This window comes from Lathyrus oleraceus, chromosome 7, assembly GCF_024323335.1.
Source record: "Lathyrus oleraceus cultivar Zhongwan6 chromosome 7, CAAS_Psat_ZW6_1.0, whole genome shotgun sequence".
Taxonomy (NCBI): Eukaryota; Viridiplantae; Streptophyta; class Magnoliopsida; order Fabales; family Fabaceae; genus Lathyrus; species Lathyrus oleraceus.
Window position 1 is genome coordinate 235,032,420 of NC_066585.1, and position 19,271 is coordinate 235,051,690.

General features: G+C 33.3%; 3 protein-coding genes across 3 annotated transcripts; 1 reads left to right on the plus strand and 2 right to left on the minus strand.

Annotated features, from left to right (window-relative positions):
- The first annotated feature begins 1,895 nt into the window (after positions 1 to 1,895).
- On the plus strand, positions 1,896 to 5,745 carry LOC127108353 (rhamnogalacturonan I rhamnosyltransferase 1-like). Its single transcript, NM_001427119.1, has 9 exons — positions 1,896 to 2,381; positions 2,456 to 2,779; positions 2,919 to 2,986; positions 3,069 to 3,157; positions 3,256 to 3,418; positions 3,603 to 3,892; positions 4,104 to 4,308; positions 4,620 to 4,777; positions 4,879 to 5,745. The coding sequence occupies exons 2-9, from the start codon at positions 2,527 to 2,529 to the stop codon at positions 5,150 to 5,152; spliced, it is 1,500 nt and encodes a 499-aa protein (NP_001414048.1). The 5' UTR covers positions 1,896 to 2,381; positions 2,456 to 2,526; the 3' UTR covers positions 5,153 to 5,745.
- LOC127108354 (ribulose-1,5 bisphosphate carboxylase/oxygenase large subunit N-methyltransferase, chloroplastic) lies at positions 5,466 to 7,828 on the minus strand. The gene is made up of 6 exons (NM_001427120.1): positions 7,233 to 7,828; positions 7,092 to 7,120; positions 6,779 to 6,990; positions 6,566 to 6,691; positions 6,084 to 6,488; positions 5,466 to 5,948 (listed from the first exon to the last, which is right to left on the minus strand). Exons 1-6 carry the CDS (start codon positions 7,709 to 7,711, stop codon positions 5,730 to 5,732), a joined length of 1,470 nt encoding a protein of 489 aa, NP_001414049.1. The 5' UTR covers positions 7,712 to 7,828; the 3' UTR covers positions 5,466 to 5,729.
- Positions 7,829 to 12,016: 4,188 nt separating this feature from the next.
- LOC127105314 (uncharacterized) lies at positions 12,017 to 14,415 on the minus strand. The gene is made up of 2 exons (XM_051042491.1): positions 13,907 to 14,415; positions 12,017 to 12,665 (listed from the first exon to the last, which is right to left on the minus strand). Exons 1-2 carry the CDS (start codon positions 14,332 to 14,334, stop codon positions 12,215 to 12,217), a joined length of 879 nt encoding a protein of 292 aa, XP_050898448.1. The 5' UTR covers positions 14,335 to 14,415; the 3' UTR covers positions 12,017 to 12,214.
- Between the last annotated feature and the right edge of the window lie 4,856 nt (positions 14,416 to 19,271).

The window sequence follows — 19,271 nt, forward strand, 5'->3', positions numbered from 1 at the left end:
TTTTGACCAAATGAAAGAATGCTAGATTCATTTGATATTTTGTGGGTTGCAATAAATTGTTATTTTAGTTTGTGAAAACTGGTTAATCACGATTCTGATGAGGTGCATAAGTAGGCTCCTTTATTGGTCAAGTGATCCTTTTAATTAAAGCTCGAGTATTTGAAACCTGATTGGTGTGAGCAAAAATGTGAGTCTTAACCCTTGACCTATAATGATAGGGAGTATGGTTATATATTATGTGGCTAGATCCCTTCTGTAATCACAAAAAATTTTAAAATCAAAATTGACGTCTCCACAACTTGCATCATTGAGAGTTGTGAACGGGAGTGTGAGATAGAGAAGAAGATCAAATCACTCATCTTTTCAGGATTTCGATTCAAAATGACAAGTAAGACAAGACAACCCTTACTTCCAAATCATGTCTTCAACAAGTAAGTATTGATGTTCTAATTTTATATAATTAATCAATTGAATTTTTTCGTTTATATTAAATACATAAATTAATTTAATATTAATTGATTAGAAAGGAAGAATTTTATTAATTTTTGAAAGAAAAGAAGAAGAAGTTTATAGGTTTTGTAGTCTTGAAAGAGAATAACAAAATATTTATAAATTTTAATTATTGATTGATATTGAACAATTTTATTGAGTTTGTTATTTTACTATAAAAAAAATTAACCTATTGATATTGATTGTTTAAATTTATTAAACAAAATTAAATTAATTAAAATATATGTATAATTTTATAATATTTTATATATGATATTCATATTGTATAATTTTAAAATGACTTAATAACCTACCATTGCATCTCAAACTATAGTGGACCAAAACTAATATGATCCAAGACACCTATATAAAACCTCCATTATCACCTCATGTAAATAAGTTGAAACCAATAAAATATTGATCATGAGAAATGATGCATCCATTTTACACTAAAAACCCATAAAAATATTGATCATGAGAAATGATGCATATATGCGAATTAAAAATAACTTGATGTTAGTTTCGATTATTTCACCCTTTTAGGAATCATATAATAAATATATTTCATGATTCAATTTCGAACTTTCAATCTAAAGATTGTTTAAATATAAATCTATGTTATCAGCTAGTATTTATTTATCTATTCACCTTATGCATTTCTACACAGTAATTTTCTATTTGTCATCCATAAATCTAATCGTATTTGATTTTAATGTTTTTAAGCAAATACTCCTGTTAGAATGTATAAGTATCATATTGTGTGCAAGATCTTAGAGATATTAGCTTCACTTCTCTAAATCTAACTATTCTAGAGATAGGCGCACCAAAATCCAAATCCTATACCTATTACTTGAAATAATAGAAGACATTATTTCCTTCTTTTCAACAATGAGCCTTAGAGGAGGGACATTTCCTTCTTTTCAATGAGCCTTAGAGGAGGGACATTTCCTTCTTTTCAACAATGAGTCTTAGAGGAGGGATATCTCACATCCTAAAAGTTTGTTAGTTTTTTTTAGAGCAACCACCTATTTAATGTTTGCAAATGACATCTTACTTTCTCAATAAGTATAATTTGGCTTTTGGTTACTCTAAGTATACCTGAAATCCTTGTTTATTAGTAGCATCTTCTAAAGCAAAATTGATAAATTGTTGTTCCCATTCCAAAAAAATAAAGTAGTTATAACTAATTATTAAAAGCATCAATTATGGGATAAGGTAGTTTGATTATATTTAGTATAGTAGGAAGTAGTATATGATTTGTAGTGATATAGAGAAATCATGAGATTTTTTAATTTAACTCTACCTACTAACAAAAATATAATAACTAACAACTAATAATTCTAATTTATATTTTTTTCAAAAAAAACTATTTATGTCTTCCATTTCCAAATCTCTTTTCTTGAAAGGTTTGAATATTTCGAAAGACTTTGAGGATGAAAAAAAAACATTTTCTTTCTAGTTAACTTGGATCTCTGAATTCATCTACCCACATCTTTGAATTCATGCACACAATAAAATAAAATAAAAATCAACACTTTACATTGAAATCGTCAAAACTAATAATTAAAAAAAAAAAAAAGGAAAATGCATTAACAATATTTGTTTATTTGCTTCGATTTGATCATTTCTCCCTATTCTCCTTGGATCTTTACCCTGTTCTTCAATTCATTTCTTTCCAAAATTAAATCTTTCTGAAAAAAAAAAATCTGGTAATTTTTTTCTCTGTTTCTTGAAGAGCTTCAAATTCTGTGGATGCAATTTGGAGGTATAAAGATCTTATTTTGAGCCTCACCCTCAATTACTCGCGTCAAATTCAATTCTGGGTCGGTTTCAGTTTCTTCAAAAAACCGTAAAACAGTGAGATTCACTAACTTGCAGTGTTCCTGTCTAAGGTATATATTTTCAATTTCATTGTTAATAATTTTGCAATGCATTTCTTATGAATGATGATTTTTTGTGGTAGCAGATTGTTGATTGTTGCGGTGGAACTGCTGGGAAGTGTGTGATGGTTGTGGTGATGAAGTGTGTGACAAGGAAATGGAGGTTAGATCAGAGGGTTTTCAAGTGATGTATGATAAGCTTCATGCTCCTGTGATTCCAAGGAGCCGTTTTCGGTTTTGGTTCATTCGAGTTTGTTCAAGCATTGTTCTGTGGACATGTTTGGTTCAGCTTGTTACAGTGAGTGAACTATGGAATTCCCATTTCTTTACTGGCTTAACAAGTCATATATATCACACAACGCATACTCCTATTCAAGACGATGTTAGACTTACCGAATCACCTCCTGCAAGTTAGTTTTTTTTTCTTCGCTCTGCTGAATTATCTATCTCAAGCGTGTTTCTGTATTAGCAATGTTTGTTGTTTGATGGAATGTTTATGGATGTGATTTCGAGTTTAATATTAAAGCATTGTCAACTGAAACCTTGCAGGAAATTATACTAGTAATGGTTTTCTAAGAGTGTCGTGCAATGGGGGTTTGAATCAAATGCGTGCAGCGGTTTGTACCTTCTGTTCTTCCATTTCTTTATTCCTATTATATGATAAGCTTCAATGTTTAGTTAGCAGATTTGGCGTTTCAGATTTGTGACATGGTGACAGTTGCTCGGCTTTTGAACCTCACATTGGTTGTTCCAGAGCTTGATAAGAAATCCTTTTGGGCAGACCATAGGTATATATATATCCTTTGTTTTGAAAAAGAAAAAAAAAAAGAGTATTCTCGAATTTGTCTGTCACGTCGTTTTAAAATTTGTACTTTTCTTTTTGCAGTGGCTTTGAGAAAATATTTGATGTAAAGCATTTCATTGATTCTTTACAAGATGAAGTTCGAATAGTGAAAAGAGTTCCCAAAAAGTTTAGTAGGAAAGGTGGATTCTCCACCATGGCGATGCCTCCTGTTAGCTGGTCAAATGAAAAGTATTACTTGGAGCAGGTCTGCAGAATATTTGTATCAATAATGATATGCCAATTTATTCTTGCAAATTTTCATAATTGTAGGTCTGCAGAATATCTGTGAGTGTTGTAAACCCCGGAGAACCGAGTTTGGTATCTAGTAATAAAAAAAAAGTAGTATATATAGAGAGAGTTTGCTTATTGATTGTTGATTACAACTGCAGATTCTGCCGCTTTTTGCCAAGCACAAGGTGGTACACTTCAATAAAACAGATGCACGTCTAGCAAATAATGGTCTCCCAATTGATCTACAGAAACTTAGGTGTCGTGTTAATTACCAGGCACTTAAATTCACTCCTCAAATTGAGAATCTGGGGCAAAAATTGATTCAGATACTTCACGAGAGGGGACCTTTTGTGGCATTGCATCTGAGATATGAGATGGACATGCTGGCTTTCTCAGGTTGTACTCTTGGTTGCACTAATGAAGAGGCCGAGGATCTCAAGCGGATGAGGTGTTTTATGTTTCCTGTTTCGCTATGCATTTATTTATATATAAGTTGTTATGAGAGATAGGTCTTTCTTGTGTAGTTTGTGGTGTTTTATGATTCTTCGAATTTGATATATTTTGACGATTATTACACATTAAATACATTCACTTCATAAAAGAGAAAGAATCTTGTGGTCAATCTCACGTAAAATTTTGATTTTGCTTGCACAATTCAGATATGCATTCCCTTCATGGAGAGAGAAGGAAATAGTGTCCGAAGAAAAGAGATCACAGGGTCTATGTCCTTTGACACCAGAGGAGACCGCTTTAGTTATGCAAGCCTTAGGTTTTGACCGGGAGACACAGATCTACATTGCAGCCGGTGAGATTTATGGCGGTGAACGCAGACTTGCACCGATGAGAGCTGCATTTCCAAATATTGTGAGTTCCCTATCCCCTCTTCTTTTTAAATATATTTTTTGATATTCGATATTATAAACTGCCTCTGAATGATTCTAGTTTTTGCATATCAGCTTATGCAAAATTGTCCATTTACAATATGTACCACAAATATTACATGGCAGGTCCATCAAAATACGAAAAAATAATTTCATATTCTTAACCGTTATATTTTTCCAGCACTTGTTGTAAATTGTGGCTCTCAAAATGGTTGGACCTGATCTACATTATGCATTTTCTCATCCGTTATGGTTAATGCTTGTTTTATACGAATCCGTTTTACTTTACTTTAGGTTAGAAAAGAGGCATTGCTAGCTGTTAATGAGTTGCAGCAGTTCCAAAATCATTCATCGCAAATGGCAGCATTGGACTTTATGGTTTCAGTAGCCAGTGACACCTTCATTCCTACCTATGACGGGAACATGGCAAAACTTGTGGAAGGTCACCGCAGGTATCTATTTCCACGTGCTAGTTGCAATTTCATCTCATGTGAAATGTATTCTGGTTTTAGAAAAGCAACCAAGAAATTTTTTCTAATTCGTCTTCCTGCAGGTATAGTGGTTTTAAAAAATCCGTCTTACTGGACCGGAAAAAGCTTGTACAGTTGATTGATATGCATCAAAATAGAACCCTTCCTTGGAATGAGTTTACAGATGCTGTGCGACAGGCTCACGAAAAGAGAATGGGACAGCCAAGTTATCGTAGAGTTATCGCTGACAAGCCAAAGGAAGAGGATTATTTCTATGCCAACCCTCACGAATGCCTATGTGAGGAAACAAAGTGTGATGATTTGCTAGGTCCTCGGAACTCTCGTCAAGTAAGATGAGTAAAAGTTGTTGAATATAGAAAATATGCACTCTTAGCCCAACCATAAGTATGACAGAGTTATCTGAAAATGGCTCCTTTCCACTGGCAAAAGTTTTAAGAGATTTACGTATACGCAACTTTGTAGAAAACCATGGAGAAAAAGAAAAATAGAAAAGAAAAAGGAAACATGTTTTATAAAGAGGCTTGTAAAGATGTATCTTCGATTTTACCCTGATTTCCTCCTCCACCAAATTCAGTATAGTTGTATAATAGTAACAGTTTATGTAACAATCTTGCATTTGAAGCATGAACTCTAAAAGTTCATTTTCTCTGTAATAATAATGGTCAACTGCTTTATAAATAATCACCAGTACAGAAGTGTAATTTATATTTCACACATTACATTTTCCTCTTTACAAACTTCAAGCATGTAATGGATTGGTCCAGACTCCAGAGTCAAAATTGATCACGATCCTCTTAAGATTGATTGCAAAATCATGGCATCGTACGTCTCAGAAGACTCCATTTGTAAACAACAGTGTATCTTTAACAGGTTGAAATGCTTCCTGCAAGATTAGAAGAATTTTCCTGCAAGATTAGAAGAATTTTCCTAGGTCTCCAAGGATATCGCCATTTTCTCCGCAAAGTCCAAGATCCTTGAGCCTCCTTTCTTGATAATACTCTAACTGGTCCAACTCCAATTCTTTCTGCTCGAAGATCCCGTCAATTTGCTGCAGGACCATCTTTTCCCCTTCTCTTATTCCAACTGCTATTGCAAGCCTTGAATCTAGATTTCCTTCTTTCAACTCGCGATCCTGCCATTTATACATTTTGTTCAGTTATTTGTTGATCAGTTGATATCAATCAGATCAGCTTCAAAGTTTTCACAATTTAAACACCATGTACTTTTGTAAAATGTAACGAGGTTACTTAAATTGTATTTGTCATACCTGTTCAATGGTTGTATGATAACCAGCAAGGGCAGATTTGCAGGCTTCTCGAACGGCTTTGCATAGTAGCTCCTCATTGTCACGGCTGACAGACAACTCAAGATGACCCCATATGGTGTCTCTGAACAGTGATTCCAATAAGAAAGCGTCGGTACCCCCTAGCGCTACAAGTCTCAGATATGGAAGCAATCCAGGTGGAAGAGTGCGATTATAGAAGATGTCAAAGTACGCTGTCTGAGCAAAACCATTGGACTCAGCAACGTCTAGTTTGTCATCAAAAAAAGGGTCCGACTCAGATATCTCCAGCGTCAGAGTGTATGCATGTCGATTTTCATTTGGTTCAATGAAACCGTAGTCTAGAGCCAACTCTGCATTGCTTTTGTTCAAATCATATTGTATATATACCTGCAGTAAAAGTTGCTTCCATTGTCATTATGATACCAACTGCTCGGTTATCAACGCGACCATAAAAGAAAGCTCACCTGTTCTCCGGCCTTGACGGAAAGGGGGCTCTTTAAGGAAAATAGGTAATCCCAAGAGAAAAGGCCAGCTGCTCCTTTAACTTCATAAGCATGATCCTCTGTAGTAACTCCTGCACTGTGGTTAATCTGTTCCCGAAATCCAATTTTCAAATGTCATTTTTCTTTTCTGTTGAAGGATATTGACAGAAGAAGAGAAAATGAAAAGGTTCTTACCAAGTCTGCCATTGGAACCACAACCAGATTTTCATTGCGAAGGCGAGAAAACGCCCTTGATCTGAGAATTCCAAATGCCCAAAAGAAGTCATCCAGCGTCACAGGATCCGGAAAAAGCCGCTTATTAGGGAGAATGATTTCTTGTTCTAGTTTCAAACATTCATTCTTCACATATTCTTTCACAGACACTGTTGTTTTCAAAAGTTGAGAACCTACTCAAATACATTCATTCAAATTTCAGTTTCATAATACTTATCTTATCTGAATCTATAAAAGAACTGTACTGTTCCGGAAAATTGCAGGACTAACAAACCTTGAAGCTCTTGAAGCTCTTCCTCTGACCTGCACTGGAATAACCAATTACCAACTGAATCAACCATATGAAAAGAATCCAAATTCACATTAAGCTCATATTAGTAATAAACCAAACCAAAGAAAAGAAAAAGAACCCCACCAATATATAGTAGAATCAGTTTCCTGTGGCAGAATACCAAAATAGTGCTTCCAAACAGAATCTTCCCTTGACCTCTCTCTTATAAGAAAGAGTATAACAGACAACCATGGCTTCAACTCACTGCACACTCTCCCAATCTCTGAAGCTGCAACTGCATCTGGATTTATCCACAGCCTTTTTGGTACCTGCAAAATAACATCATTCCTAGAAATGTCCTTAAGTGCAACCAATCCTAAACCTTCTGTGACCACACTAGCTTTCACTGGGGTCTTTGCAGTGATGACACCTTCTTCCTGTAGCCACTTCCAGAAGGTTTGAACTGCTGGAGACAGTGATGGTTCGGTTCCTACAGAGGCTACTGATTTTGCAGAGAAAGATCTCTTGAGATGAAGAATTGGAGCTTTGGGTGTAAAAGATGTACCCTTGTTGGTGTGAAAAAGAAAGGGAGAAACTGAACCTCCGGAAAAGATAGTAGCCATTTTCTGGTTTCTAGTTCTTGGTTTTGTTTTGTGATAATACTCTTTTCTTTTGTGTTGTGTTACATAGTAAGCCTTCGATCTTATTTTTGTGTTGTGGATAAGACTCTTTCTATTATTGTTGATTCTTCAAATTCTCAATCAAAATTTTATTTATCCACTATATGTATCATGTTATTTGTATACTATTTTTTTTTTCAAAATAATTATTATAACAAAAGTAACATTTATTTTACTTTTTATAAATTAAAATTTAGATTAGGAAACACACCCTTCAAAGTCAAAGAAATTCACAAATTTTATTGAAGATTTATAGAGCAATTTGTGTAAGTCATAGATGAATGAGTCGAAGCTTTCAACCATCTTGAATGAACTCGATTCAGTTTGGACTCAATGGAGCTTGCTCTGACTAATAGTCTATTCAGAAGAGCAAGACCGAGCTAAAATAACTAATGGGTCAGGTAGGCTATGCCGACCCAAGTCTAACACAAGGTAATATTTGATTGAGATATGACAGAGAAAATATTTATGATTGATTAAAGATATTATGATCTGAGATTTGGACAATCAAGTATGATTCTCAATCATCATTAAAAGGTTAGACAAATCAAGGGAAATCGTTTTAATTCGCCTCCTTGTTAACACGAACCCAAGAGCTTTTCGACATGTACCCCAAAAGAGCACTTATTAGGGTTCAAGTGCATATTATAACTTCTCATAGATTCCAAAGTATTTATTAGGTTATCGACGTGCTTCCATTCACCAGATTCTTGACCACTGTGTCATCGATATAGACTTTAAGGTTTCAACATATTTTCTTAGAGAAAACACTATCCATCAGTCTCTAACAGATCACTCTGGAATTCTTCAAACTGAATGGCGTCACCTCGCGATAGTATTTGTTATGATTGCTTACTAACACATCTTTTAGAGCATCGCTAGCGTTCATCCTTATTTGGTTGTATTTCGAGTAGGCGTCCATATAACTCAAGACACAGAAAATCTAAGGCCCCATCAATCAACCTCTTGATACTCGACAACTGCAATACCCCAATTTTGTCCAGACATTTTAAATATCCAGACAACCAGTTTTATTTTGTTTTGTCCATAAAAAAATTTCAGTTTTGCAGATAGACTGGTTAAATTGATTTCTTAACCGTGCGTAAAATCAAGAATAATGTTTTCGGGTTTGGGTATGCAACTATCTATTTTACTGAACTACATTACGCGTAGTTTAGTTTGACATTCTCATTTTATTTTTACGCATTCGTGTGTTCGCATTTTGATCAGTTTGAGCATTTTCATCTGGGTATTTTTAACTTCAATAGTTGATATGCGACTCTCTGTTTTATTGAACTAGATTGCGCGTAGATTATTTTAGTGCATTCATTTGTTTTTTTCGCATGTTCGTGTATTTGCATTTTACTCATTTTGTTTCTTTTTCATTAGTTTTTTAATCAATTAAATAATTTTTAATAATATAAATAAAAATAATTAGTTAAGTTGTTTATTTGTTATTGATAAAAATTTAGGTGATATTATTTTGAGACTCAATTGATCACTTAGCAAGGCCCAAAGGTAGAGTTGGAATTAAAATAAAATTAAAACCCTAATAACTAGTATAAATTATGAGCAATTGAAACTTGAAATGGACCAGCCACAACTTTCTCTTATCATCACTCTCTCTACCGACAACAACAATAGATCACAAGTTAAAAAATTTGATAACAATAGTTTTGAAAATTTTATGGCGCACAAAAGCAAGCAGAAGTATCTCGGATCAAAATCGTCTTTCTTATTTTCAGTACAATCAACCTAAATTGGAAGTTATCAACTCTAATTCTAGATGGTACCCAATTAAAAAATGATTATGTGTAGTTTGATTGTGTGTATGCATATAATGAGGTTGAAGATGATGAGAATGCTTTGAAATCCTGGTTTCGTATAGATTTTACTCTCTAGAAACCTTGCTAGAAAATGATGCATGTAACAAGTATGAAGCAAAAGGAATAGAAAACAATGTAAATTTTTAAGATTTTTAATTTATGTGTCGACCTATGCAAGTCATGTGTCGACACATACGATGAAAGTGCCGACCTGTAGAAGCAATGTGTCAGCCTGCATAGGTTATGTGTCGATCTGTAGAGGCGACACATCTAATAGAGCCTACATGCTTTAAAACTGCAACAGATGAGTCGACTTATAAAATGAATGTGTTGACCTGTAGAAGAAATTTTCTTCTATAGGTCGACCTATAAATATAGGTTGTTTTTCACATAAAAACGAGTTTTTGATTCACAAACCTTTTCTTGATGCATGAATATTTTCTAAATCATTTCCAAACATGTTGTCATGCATCCTAATGCTAAAATGCACACCTAGACTCAGTTGATATCGTACAATGTACATAAACGCTAAAGTATCCTAATTTTGACATCATACAAAATACATCTAATGAAAAGTTGCACTCACAATGTTTAACTGTCGGCTTTCAGACTCGTCTATCTCTTCCATCCACTCAACAATCCTTCAACAATCACAAACCTCCCTCCTCCTAAAAAGCGCCACAAAACCACATCATCTCTTCCGTTAACACCCTCCTCAACACGTGCGTCACAACAAAGTTTCACCCTCATCATTTCTGTCGTATAACTTGCCTTATGAATACTTGTCATCCACCTAAAAACAAACTTCAACCGATCAAACCTACTTTTTTTAGCTTTGCGCAACCAAAGATGCATTTCAGGAATCAAATGAGTAATTTCGAATTTTTCATATGGTATTTTTCGATCCTTTAAGGTTGAATTAACAATTCCCTTTGTTTAATATATTGATTGATGATTGCTACTACAATTTAAATTGGGTTTGTTCAAGAAATTAGAGCTAAAAGGAGAGAAGAATTATAAAAGAAAAAGATTGAATCTTATAGAATATAAGAATTTAGATGGAAAGGATTTTGAAATTTTATTTTTATTCAAAAACAAAAATTCACCTACGTTGAGGAATTAAAAAATTACATTGAAAGAGAGGTTTAGAGAGTTTTGAAGAAAATTAGACATTGTTAGAATATAATCTATGTTAATATAGAATCTCAAAAATTAAAAATAAATTAATAATAAATACTCTTTTATCATCCAATACAAAATTAATCTTTCAAAAATTATTATAGAATTTTTCTATATTATTTAAGAAAAAAAATATTTCAAAACCATCCTTATAATCTCCCAAACAAAATCTTAAACAATGTTATCTTGAATCTTAGTCATTCATATTAGTTAGTAATATTGTTTACTGCATGTAATAATTTGTTCAACTTGCTCGTTCAGCGCTAGCTAGAATAGAGTTACTGTTGGGTTACTTTTTCAATTTAGAAAAAAAAAATCAATACTTTATTCCTTCATGCTTCATAAGCCAAAAAAAAATGTCTGCTTGCTAATGAGTTGAAAAGTTAAAAGAAAAAAGGTGCATTTAAGTGATGCGACAACTTCCAGCTTAATGATTCATCCATGTCATGACTTACTATTTAATCCACTTCTAACCATGTCAATGCCTCAAACTGACAAATACATACTAGCAAAAGAGAAACAGAAGAATGACAAAATGACACTACAAAAGAAAATACTATAATTCAATTATCCAAAACTTCAAAACTTTTTAGTTCATGCACTTCTCACAATGTCATGCATTCATCCTCAAAATCATTCATACTAATCCTATGTTGGCCAAGTGATTGTATTAGGATTATTTCATGAAAGCCAAACTATTTTTTTCATATGCAACCAAAATGCATATCAAAATGCAGTTACCAACTTACTAACTTACTATTGAATCACTAATTGCTAAAACAGTCACCACCAACAGAAGAAAACAATAACACTCAAGGTAAACCCCTGTTAGCACATTAAAGGAAAAAAAATCAAAATAAAGTCTAAGAGATCCCAAGGTTCCATTGAATCACTAATTACCAGAACAGTCCGCACCAACAGAAGAAAACAATAGCATTCAACATAAACCCAATTTAGCACTTAGCACGTTAAAAGGAAAAAATCAAAATAAAAACAAAGAGATCACCAAGGTTCCATTAGATCATACGCTTCAACCCAAAAGAGATTCACATATATCCCTTTTCCTCATTAGTGATTCTTAATTCTCAACAATTAAGTACCATTTGCATGATGAATTACCACTCTTGTGCAATGGCAAATAGGCTCATCTACTAGCAAGGGCATTAATCATCAACTACAGAGTCACCGATCCATAACGAGTATATATAAAAATTTATAAAAAGTAGATATGAAGTTGCAAATGTAAGTCAGAAAATATCCAAAATTTCACTTATTGTGACAAAATGGGGACTAGCCAGATCCTCTTTCTGTCATAGAAAAAGTCTTGCCAGTAACAAATTTTAAATAGATATGTTATCTATTGGAATATGGGGATGCTGTAGAAAGGTAATGCTAGTATAACAATGGTGAAGAAAAAAAAAATAAGCATGGAAATTAATTATCACTTTTGGTTAGAATGAGAGGGGGCTTCCTGTTCATTGTTACTGGTTGCCGAATCTAGTTTTTCTTTCTCCAATTCGATGACAGCTTGTTCTTCAATTTGCTTCTCAGCCACAAGGATGGGTGCGTAATAATCGGAATGGGAATCCATACACTGCTTCAAAAGGGAGGTGACCTGAGAGCACTTTTCAACGATGTCCTCTTTGTTCTCCTCCGCCTCCATCACACAATTCTCCCAATCAACAAAGGTGTCTCTGCAACCTCCTCCTTTCATGAACACGCAGAATCCGCACTCACCTTCCTCCTCCTCCTCCTCTTTCTCTTTGTCTTCTGCTTTTGGAGCCTCCGAAGCTGGTTGGTCAGGAGAACGCTTTTCTGCTTCTGAATTTGATTGCTCCTTTGCATCTTGCTTTGGGGGCGTCGGCGTAGCCTTCAACTCCAACTCATGGTCGCTGCAGTTCAACAATTAACTTAAATAAACTTTGAATAAAAGAATAGTCAACAAGCAGACCCAGTATGTCTCACCACACTTTACCACTAACTTTTTGAGTAACTCCATATTTACTATCACCTGAATGGATGGATCAAACTAAATAGCTATAGGTTTAAGAAACCCGTCTAATGAGTTGCTTGGGTACTGGACTTCTAGTATAGGATGAGAATGAATTCCAAGTAGAAGAGTAAAGTTATGTAGTTAGTGGAATCAAGACGCTTCGTACTATACTACCATTAGTTAGAATTTCTACTAACACTAAAGAATCCCTGACTGCTAATTATCAAGAGAACAATCAAAATATGGTTACCATTGAATCACTAACAGAGTCGTCTCAAACTTTTGAGAGGCCCTGTGTAAGAAGTTAAAGTTACCTTCAATTGAGTGGTGAAATACTTTTAAGAAGCCCTATAACCGTAAAATAATCATGGAATATGTGTATGTAGGCCTTTTTTACCATATCTTATTCGACAAGAAAATGGGAGACCCTGTGCTGTAGGCCGCCTTGCACATCCTCAAAGACGACCCTGATCACTAACTACTGAATTAGTTGACACAGACAGAAGAAGTCACAAACACTAAACATGAAACCAAAGAGAAATAAAAGCACAAATCATCAAAATTACATTTAATCATACACTTCAACCCACAATGCATTCACATATCCATTAATCATAATTACTATGGATTTCACTACCACAAATTACCGAAAACAGTCCCCACCAACGGAAGAAACCAATAACACTCAAAATAAACCCCCTGTTAGCACATTATTAAATGGAAAATCAATATAAAGTCAAACACATATATCATCAAGGTTCAATTTGGTTATACACTTCAATGCAAAAGAAAGTCACATCTATTTTCCTTATTAGACATTCTAATTTCTAAACAATTAAGAACCATATGCATTCATCAAGTCAATAACACAGATATATAACAACCATATAAAAAACAAATTAAAAAAAACAAACATTTATTGAAAATTGAGATAGATTACCTATTATTAATTCCATTTATTATTACAAAAATTGAGAACCCTCAATTTTCATACAAAGTCTCAATTTTTAAACTGGTTTAAGTTTTACCTATTGAAACAAGGCGATGCTACAGCACAGTAATAACACAAGCAGTATAACAACAATGAATTGATAAATTAAAATAAAATAAAAAAGAGAAATTGAAATTGAAAATAATCACTTTTGATTTGATTGAGAAGGGGCTTCCTGTTGATTGTTACTAGCTTCCGAATCCTGCTTTTCTTTCTCCAATTGAATAGCAACTTGCTCTTCCGCGTGCTTCTCAGCCCTAAGAATAGGTTCATAGTAATCGGAATGAGAATCCATACACTGCTTCAAATTTGCGGTTACCTGAGAGCACTTTTCAACAAGGTCTTCGTTTTTATCTTCGGCTTCTTTCACGCAATTTTCCCAATCGACGAAGGTATCTTTGCAACCACCTCCTTTCATGAATAGGCAGAATCCACACTCTCCTTCTTCCTCCTCTTGTTCCCCTCCGGCGAGTTCCGGTTCGGAAGAGTCTGAAGCTGGTTGATTGAGAGAAGGATCTGAAGGTTCGGCATCGGATTGGTGGTGTTCGGGTTGATTCTGCGGCGGAGACATTGGCATGGAGTTCGGCGTACTGTGGCTGTGTTTCTGAGATTCTTTTTCCACTATGGGCTTAAAACCTCCTCAAACCCCTTGCCTTGTTGTTTACTCTATATATATATTTTTTACTGTTAATTAAACTGTATTTATTTATTTTTGAATTTAATTGAAATCGTATTTTTTTAGGGTGTAGTTGCTCTCTTTTGTTCAAAATTAATAAACAATTTTAGCTGACTTTTAAACTAAAAATAATTTTGTAATTAAATTCCTCAAATTTAACATTAAACTAAAAAATAACATTTTTTTGTCTTTTTTAAAAACTCCTTAATATGTAAAAAAAATGTTACAAATTAGTGTTTTAATTTCACTTATGTTGTTCTGAGTAGTTCCTCCCGATAATTTTTGAAGAAAAAATTGTTAAGTTCTGATGATGTGTTTAGTCCCTCATATTAATTTTTGAAGAAAAAAATGTTAAATTTTGATGATATGACATGACAGTAAGGTAATTGATATAAATCTGAGTTGACATATGTAGTTAAAAACTGATATACTATTTAAAGTGCGGGGGTTTTATTTTCGGAGGTTGGAAACAAAATCCCAGAGTTTAAATAATGTATCATTTTTTAACTACATATATTAACTCAGATTTGTATCAATGATCTTATTGTCACACAAGTGATCAAATAAGATAATCAAGTGAAGTTAAGAGACTAACTTATAACGTTTTTTAGTTAAAAGACTAAAGCGTAACATTAAATTAAATTAAAAAATTCAAGTACTAGTATGTATTAAGCCTTATTTATACTATTCAAATAACATATTAGTATTTAATAAATAGTCCAAAAATATTAATTCTTCTTTCAATCTCGGACATACCAAAATTTATTCTTCATTTCAACTTAGCTTTTCCCTCTATTCCCACATCATAATTTCTTCCCCCATTATCTTTTCATCACTCTTTTGTTAGAATTAAATCAATAATGATCAATCAAATATACATGCTCAACAAATTATAACATATAATTCATGTGAAAACCATATAGTCATACACACATGTATAAAGTTAAGACCTGCAAATTAATTTTACAAATATTTAGATCCATTGAGAAAAATTCTATTGACGATAACCCTGAACCACAAAGATTAAGAGATGAGTAATGACCATTAATGGCTTGTGTGGTTTTTGAAGGTGACGAGAAACATAAGAAAATGAGGTTTGAATTAGGTTTCTAAAAACAAAAACTTTTTCTATCTAACACAACAAACAGAAAACAAAGAACAAAAATAATAAAACAATTATTTTTATCCTAATTCGTTGTTAACTAAGTTACCTCTACTCCAGCCCACCTGCCAAGGTGACTTCTCCTTACCAACAAGGACTTAATTCACTATAATCAAATTTGATTGTAACACAAAGACCAACTGTCAATGTATTCTTGAGTATTCAGACTAAACCCTAGTCACTAAAGGAAAAAATACAATAAAACATATTGAAATACAAAATGTGTTTACAAAATACTTCTAAGAAAACATAATACACAAATAAATAACAAGTATATCACCCAAAATATATTCTACGAAGAGTATGAACAAAAGTTCTCATGTGTGTTTTCTTTTCTCTCAAATATTTCACAAAGAGCATTGCTTACGTATATGATTATTCCTTAGATTGTAACAACTCTTTTCCATTCTTCCAAGTCTTCTTTATATAGGCAATTAAAAGATCCGTTGGAGGGTAGAATTGAAATGCCAAAATGCAGTTGTATCCTTGCATAACGACTTGTGAAAATGGTAGACAAAATGGTACAATATTACAATCCTTAGCCCACAAAATAAGTGCAGTGGAAGGAATATTTGATCTTATATTGTGTACTATTTTTCTCACTTAAAACATTTTGATCTTATCTTTAATATTCAGAGGCTTCTGATAGTTAGGTGATGAAGCATGCATAAGAGAAGAATAAGAATCTGGTTGGGAGAATCTTCGAAGACTTGGTCTTCAGAGGCTTGATCTAGTTCATCAGAACCTGGTCTTAAGAGTCTGGTGACACAGTTCATATTTGTTTGAGAGCAGGGCTTCAGAGCATATCAGTTTGCAAAGCTTTGGATGATCAAAAATCAAAAGCGTTAAGTACAGAATCCAGAGCTTGATTATCTTGTAAACACCTATTTCAGAGTCAGAGTGCATAAGATTCAGAATCTGATGACGCCACATGTCATTTAATCAAAGTCAAAACTTGTATAAAAAATTTGCACACTAAATTAAATAATTAGGGTACATAATTTCTCCAAGAGTTTATGTATTGTTATCATCAAAACATAAGGTTAGATGCATAATTAAATCTCGTTCTTACAATCTTCCCATTTTTGATGATGATAAAACCATATATTTTGATGAATAATTTTTACATGGTTTAATCACATAAAAATATCAGAGTGAGGTTCGTAAGCTCCCCTTGAATCTTATGATATTAAAATTATTTCTCAACTCAAAACTTCAGAGTAAGGTTTGCAAGCTCCCCCTGAGTTTAAGATTTAAAATGATTTTAACACATATAATATTTCAATAAGCATGAACGAAATAACTTCCCTGAACGAGGAAGCCTGGTTAACATATCTTCTGATCTTTCTTGATTTCAAGTATTAGAAAGTCTGGTTATCATAAGACTGTCTTGTTAGAGTCATGATCGAACTTGTATCAGAACTTGATTAGAAATTATCAATTTCTTGTTTTAAAGTATAGTTGGAAACTTGCTTGAACCAGAGTCGATTTAAAAACCATATACGTCCGGTTAACACTTTTTTGATTATAAAGTTATGGAATTTATGAACCACCTGGTTAGCTTAATTGAAAATAATAATGGTGAACTTATTCAAAGTTCCCAGAATAGTGATTTGAGTCAGAAAATAGAAGTCTCATAATCAAATGTTTGGGATTCATAAGGGAAATAAGTATATCAAAATCACGTCCACTCTTCTCCCCCATTGTAATCAATCAAAAAGAAAAATAGAAATATAAACACAAAGTATAAACATAACAGAAAACTTCATTTCATCCAAAAAGAAAAAAGTACAGAAATGAAAGTAAAACTTAAAAGCGAAAGTAACAAGTTTTGTGAAAAGGTTTTCTAAGAAGGAGGTGGAAATCTAGATAGAATGGCTAAAGGATCCCTTTAATCTTGGTGTTAGTTTCAACATGTTCCTTGAACATTTCATCCTACTTGTCCAGGCGAGATCTAACAACTTGGTTATCCTTCTTCAGCTCTTGTAGAGTCTTCAACATCGAGGGAAATGGGTTCAGAATCAGAGTCTTCAGCATCCACATTTGGTTTTATTCTATATACAGTTGATATTTTAGATATAGGTGGAGGAGTGACCACAACATCAACTTCTACTTTAAATGTGAGAGATTTTGGGAAATGAGTTTCTATAGGGGGAGAGCTCTTGGAGGAGATCTTTGAGTTAATATTTCCAAGAGAGGCTCTAAAACCTCATCAAGCTTGTCATGAAATCTTCTTTGAGTAGTTGTATTATAGAGTTCCATCAGCTCATAGGAGCGTGAGTTCGTCCGTATTCTGAAATCATCCCATACGACATCACTCTAAGCAGGATTGACACATTTTCTGCAATCTTGTACTATAGAGTGTAGACACTCATTTGCTTATGATTTGAACTGCCGAACTAGAACATCAATCTCTTCAGGGTCAGTGATGGGTTAAGGTTAAGGTTCATATTCTATTTCACTATCATATAAGATATCTATGGGTTGGCCAGAAGAGTAAAAAACTAAAAACAACTAATAAATTGACCAATAATTAATTAATTAATTATCAATCTAAAAACTAATCAAGAGTAAAAAATATATAATTTGTTTTGTTTGTATTTGAGACTAATCAAAATTTATAAATGGTTAAAAAAGTTATGTTTTACAAAAAGTACTTAACTTTTATACGGTTGGACTAAACGTAGGTTAGGCCACCATCGAAATAATTTTATGTAGTTAATCAAAAATATTATTAATTTTAAAAAGTATTAAGATATCTAGTTATGGTGAATAAGTTTATTGATTTTGTTTGTATAGAAATTTAATAATTTATAAACAATTACACATAATGGTTATATGGTGTAGTGGTTAGCACTCAGGACTTTGAGTCCAGCGACTTGGGTTCGACTCCTAGTAGGGGATCTACATCTTATTATTAACCTAGAAATTATTGAGAAATTCTCTAAATCTGGTGTGTTTTATCTTAAACTTAATTGTCCCACACAGCGCAATGCTCTCACGCATGATTTCTTCTCTGAATCCCCCAAATCCCCTGATGGCAATGTTATGATTTTGCGGTACTGAAGCAGAAATGAAGACCAATTTATTCTAAGCTCTAATTGCTCAATATATATTCTCAACAAGAGTTTGAAACCTTTAGAACATGTTCTCTCAACAAGAGTTTGAAACCTTTAGAACATGTTCTCAACAGTTTCATCATCTTTCATCTTGAAGGATTCATACTTTTGTATCAAGGCAAGTGCCTTGGTTTATTTTACCTGAGTGTTTCCTTCATGAGTCATTCTCAAATAATCAAATATAGACTTTGATGTGTCTTTGTTGGTGATATTTTCATACTCAATGTATGAAATAGAATTCAACAAGATGGTTCTTGCTTTATGATGATTCTTGTAATCTTTCTTTTGCTGATATGTCATCATTCTTTCTTCCAACTTGTTGCCACTGCCATTTACATGATGAGCGTAGCCCATAACTACCATATCCTATAGATCCACATCGTGACCAAGAAAAAACTCTATATTCTATCTTTCCAATAATAAAAATTTTCTCCATAAAAAACTAGAGGTTTTTGCACTATAATGATCTTTATCTCTATCAGCAGGTGCATCAGGTTCTTGCTTTATGATGATTCTTGTAATCTTTCTTTTGCTGATATGTCATCATTCTTTCTTCC

Coding starts and splice junctions, on each gene's coding strand:
- LOC127108354 (NM_001427120.1), bottom strand. CDS start 7,711: ATGGCTACTATCTTTTCCGGAGGTTCAGTTTCTCCCTTTCTTTTTCAC. Junction 7,121..7,232: donor ACTGATTCTACTATATATTG/GTGGGGTTCTTT, acceptor ATTCCAGTGCAG/GTCAGAGGAAGAGCTTCAAG. Junction 5,949..6,083: donor ATCATACAACCATTGAACAG/GTATGACAAATA, acceptor TATAAATGGCAG/GATCGCGAGTTGAAAGAAGG.
- LOC127108353 (NM_001427119.1), top strand. CDS start 2,527: ATGGAGGTTAGATCAGAGGGTTTTCAAGTGATGTATGATAAGCTTCAT. Junction 2,780..2,918: donor TACCGAATCACCTCCTGCAA/GTTAGTTTTTTT, acceptor GAAACCTTGCAG/GAAATTATACTAGTAATGGT. Junction 3,158..3,255: donor TCCTTTTGGGCAGACCATAG/GTATATATATAT, acceptor TTCTTTTTGCAG/TGGCTTTGAGAAAATATTTG.
- LOC127105314 (XM_051042491.1), bottom strand. CDS start 14,334: ATGCCAATGTCTCCGCCGCAGAATCAACCCGAACACCACCAATCCGAT. Junction 12,666..13,906: donor CCTTCTCAATCAAATCAAAA/GTGATTATTTTC, acceptor GTTGAACTGCAG/CGACCATGAGTTGGAGTTGA.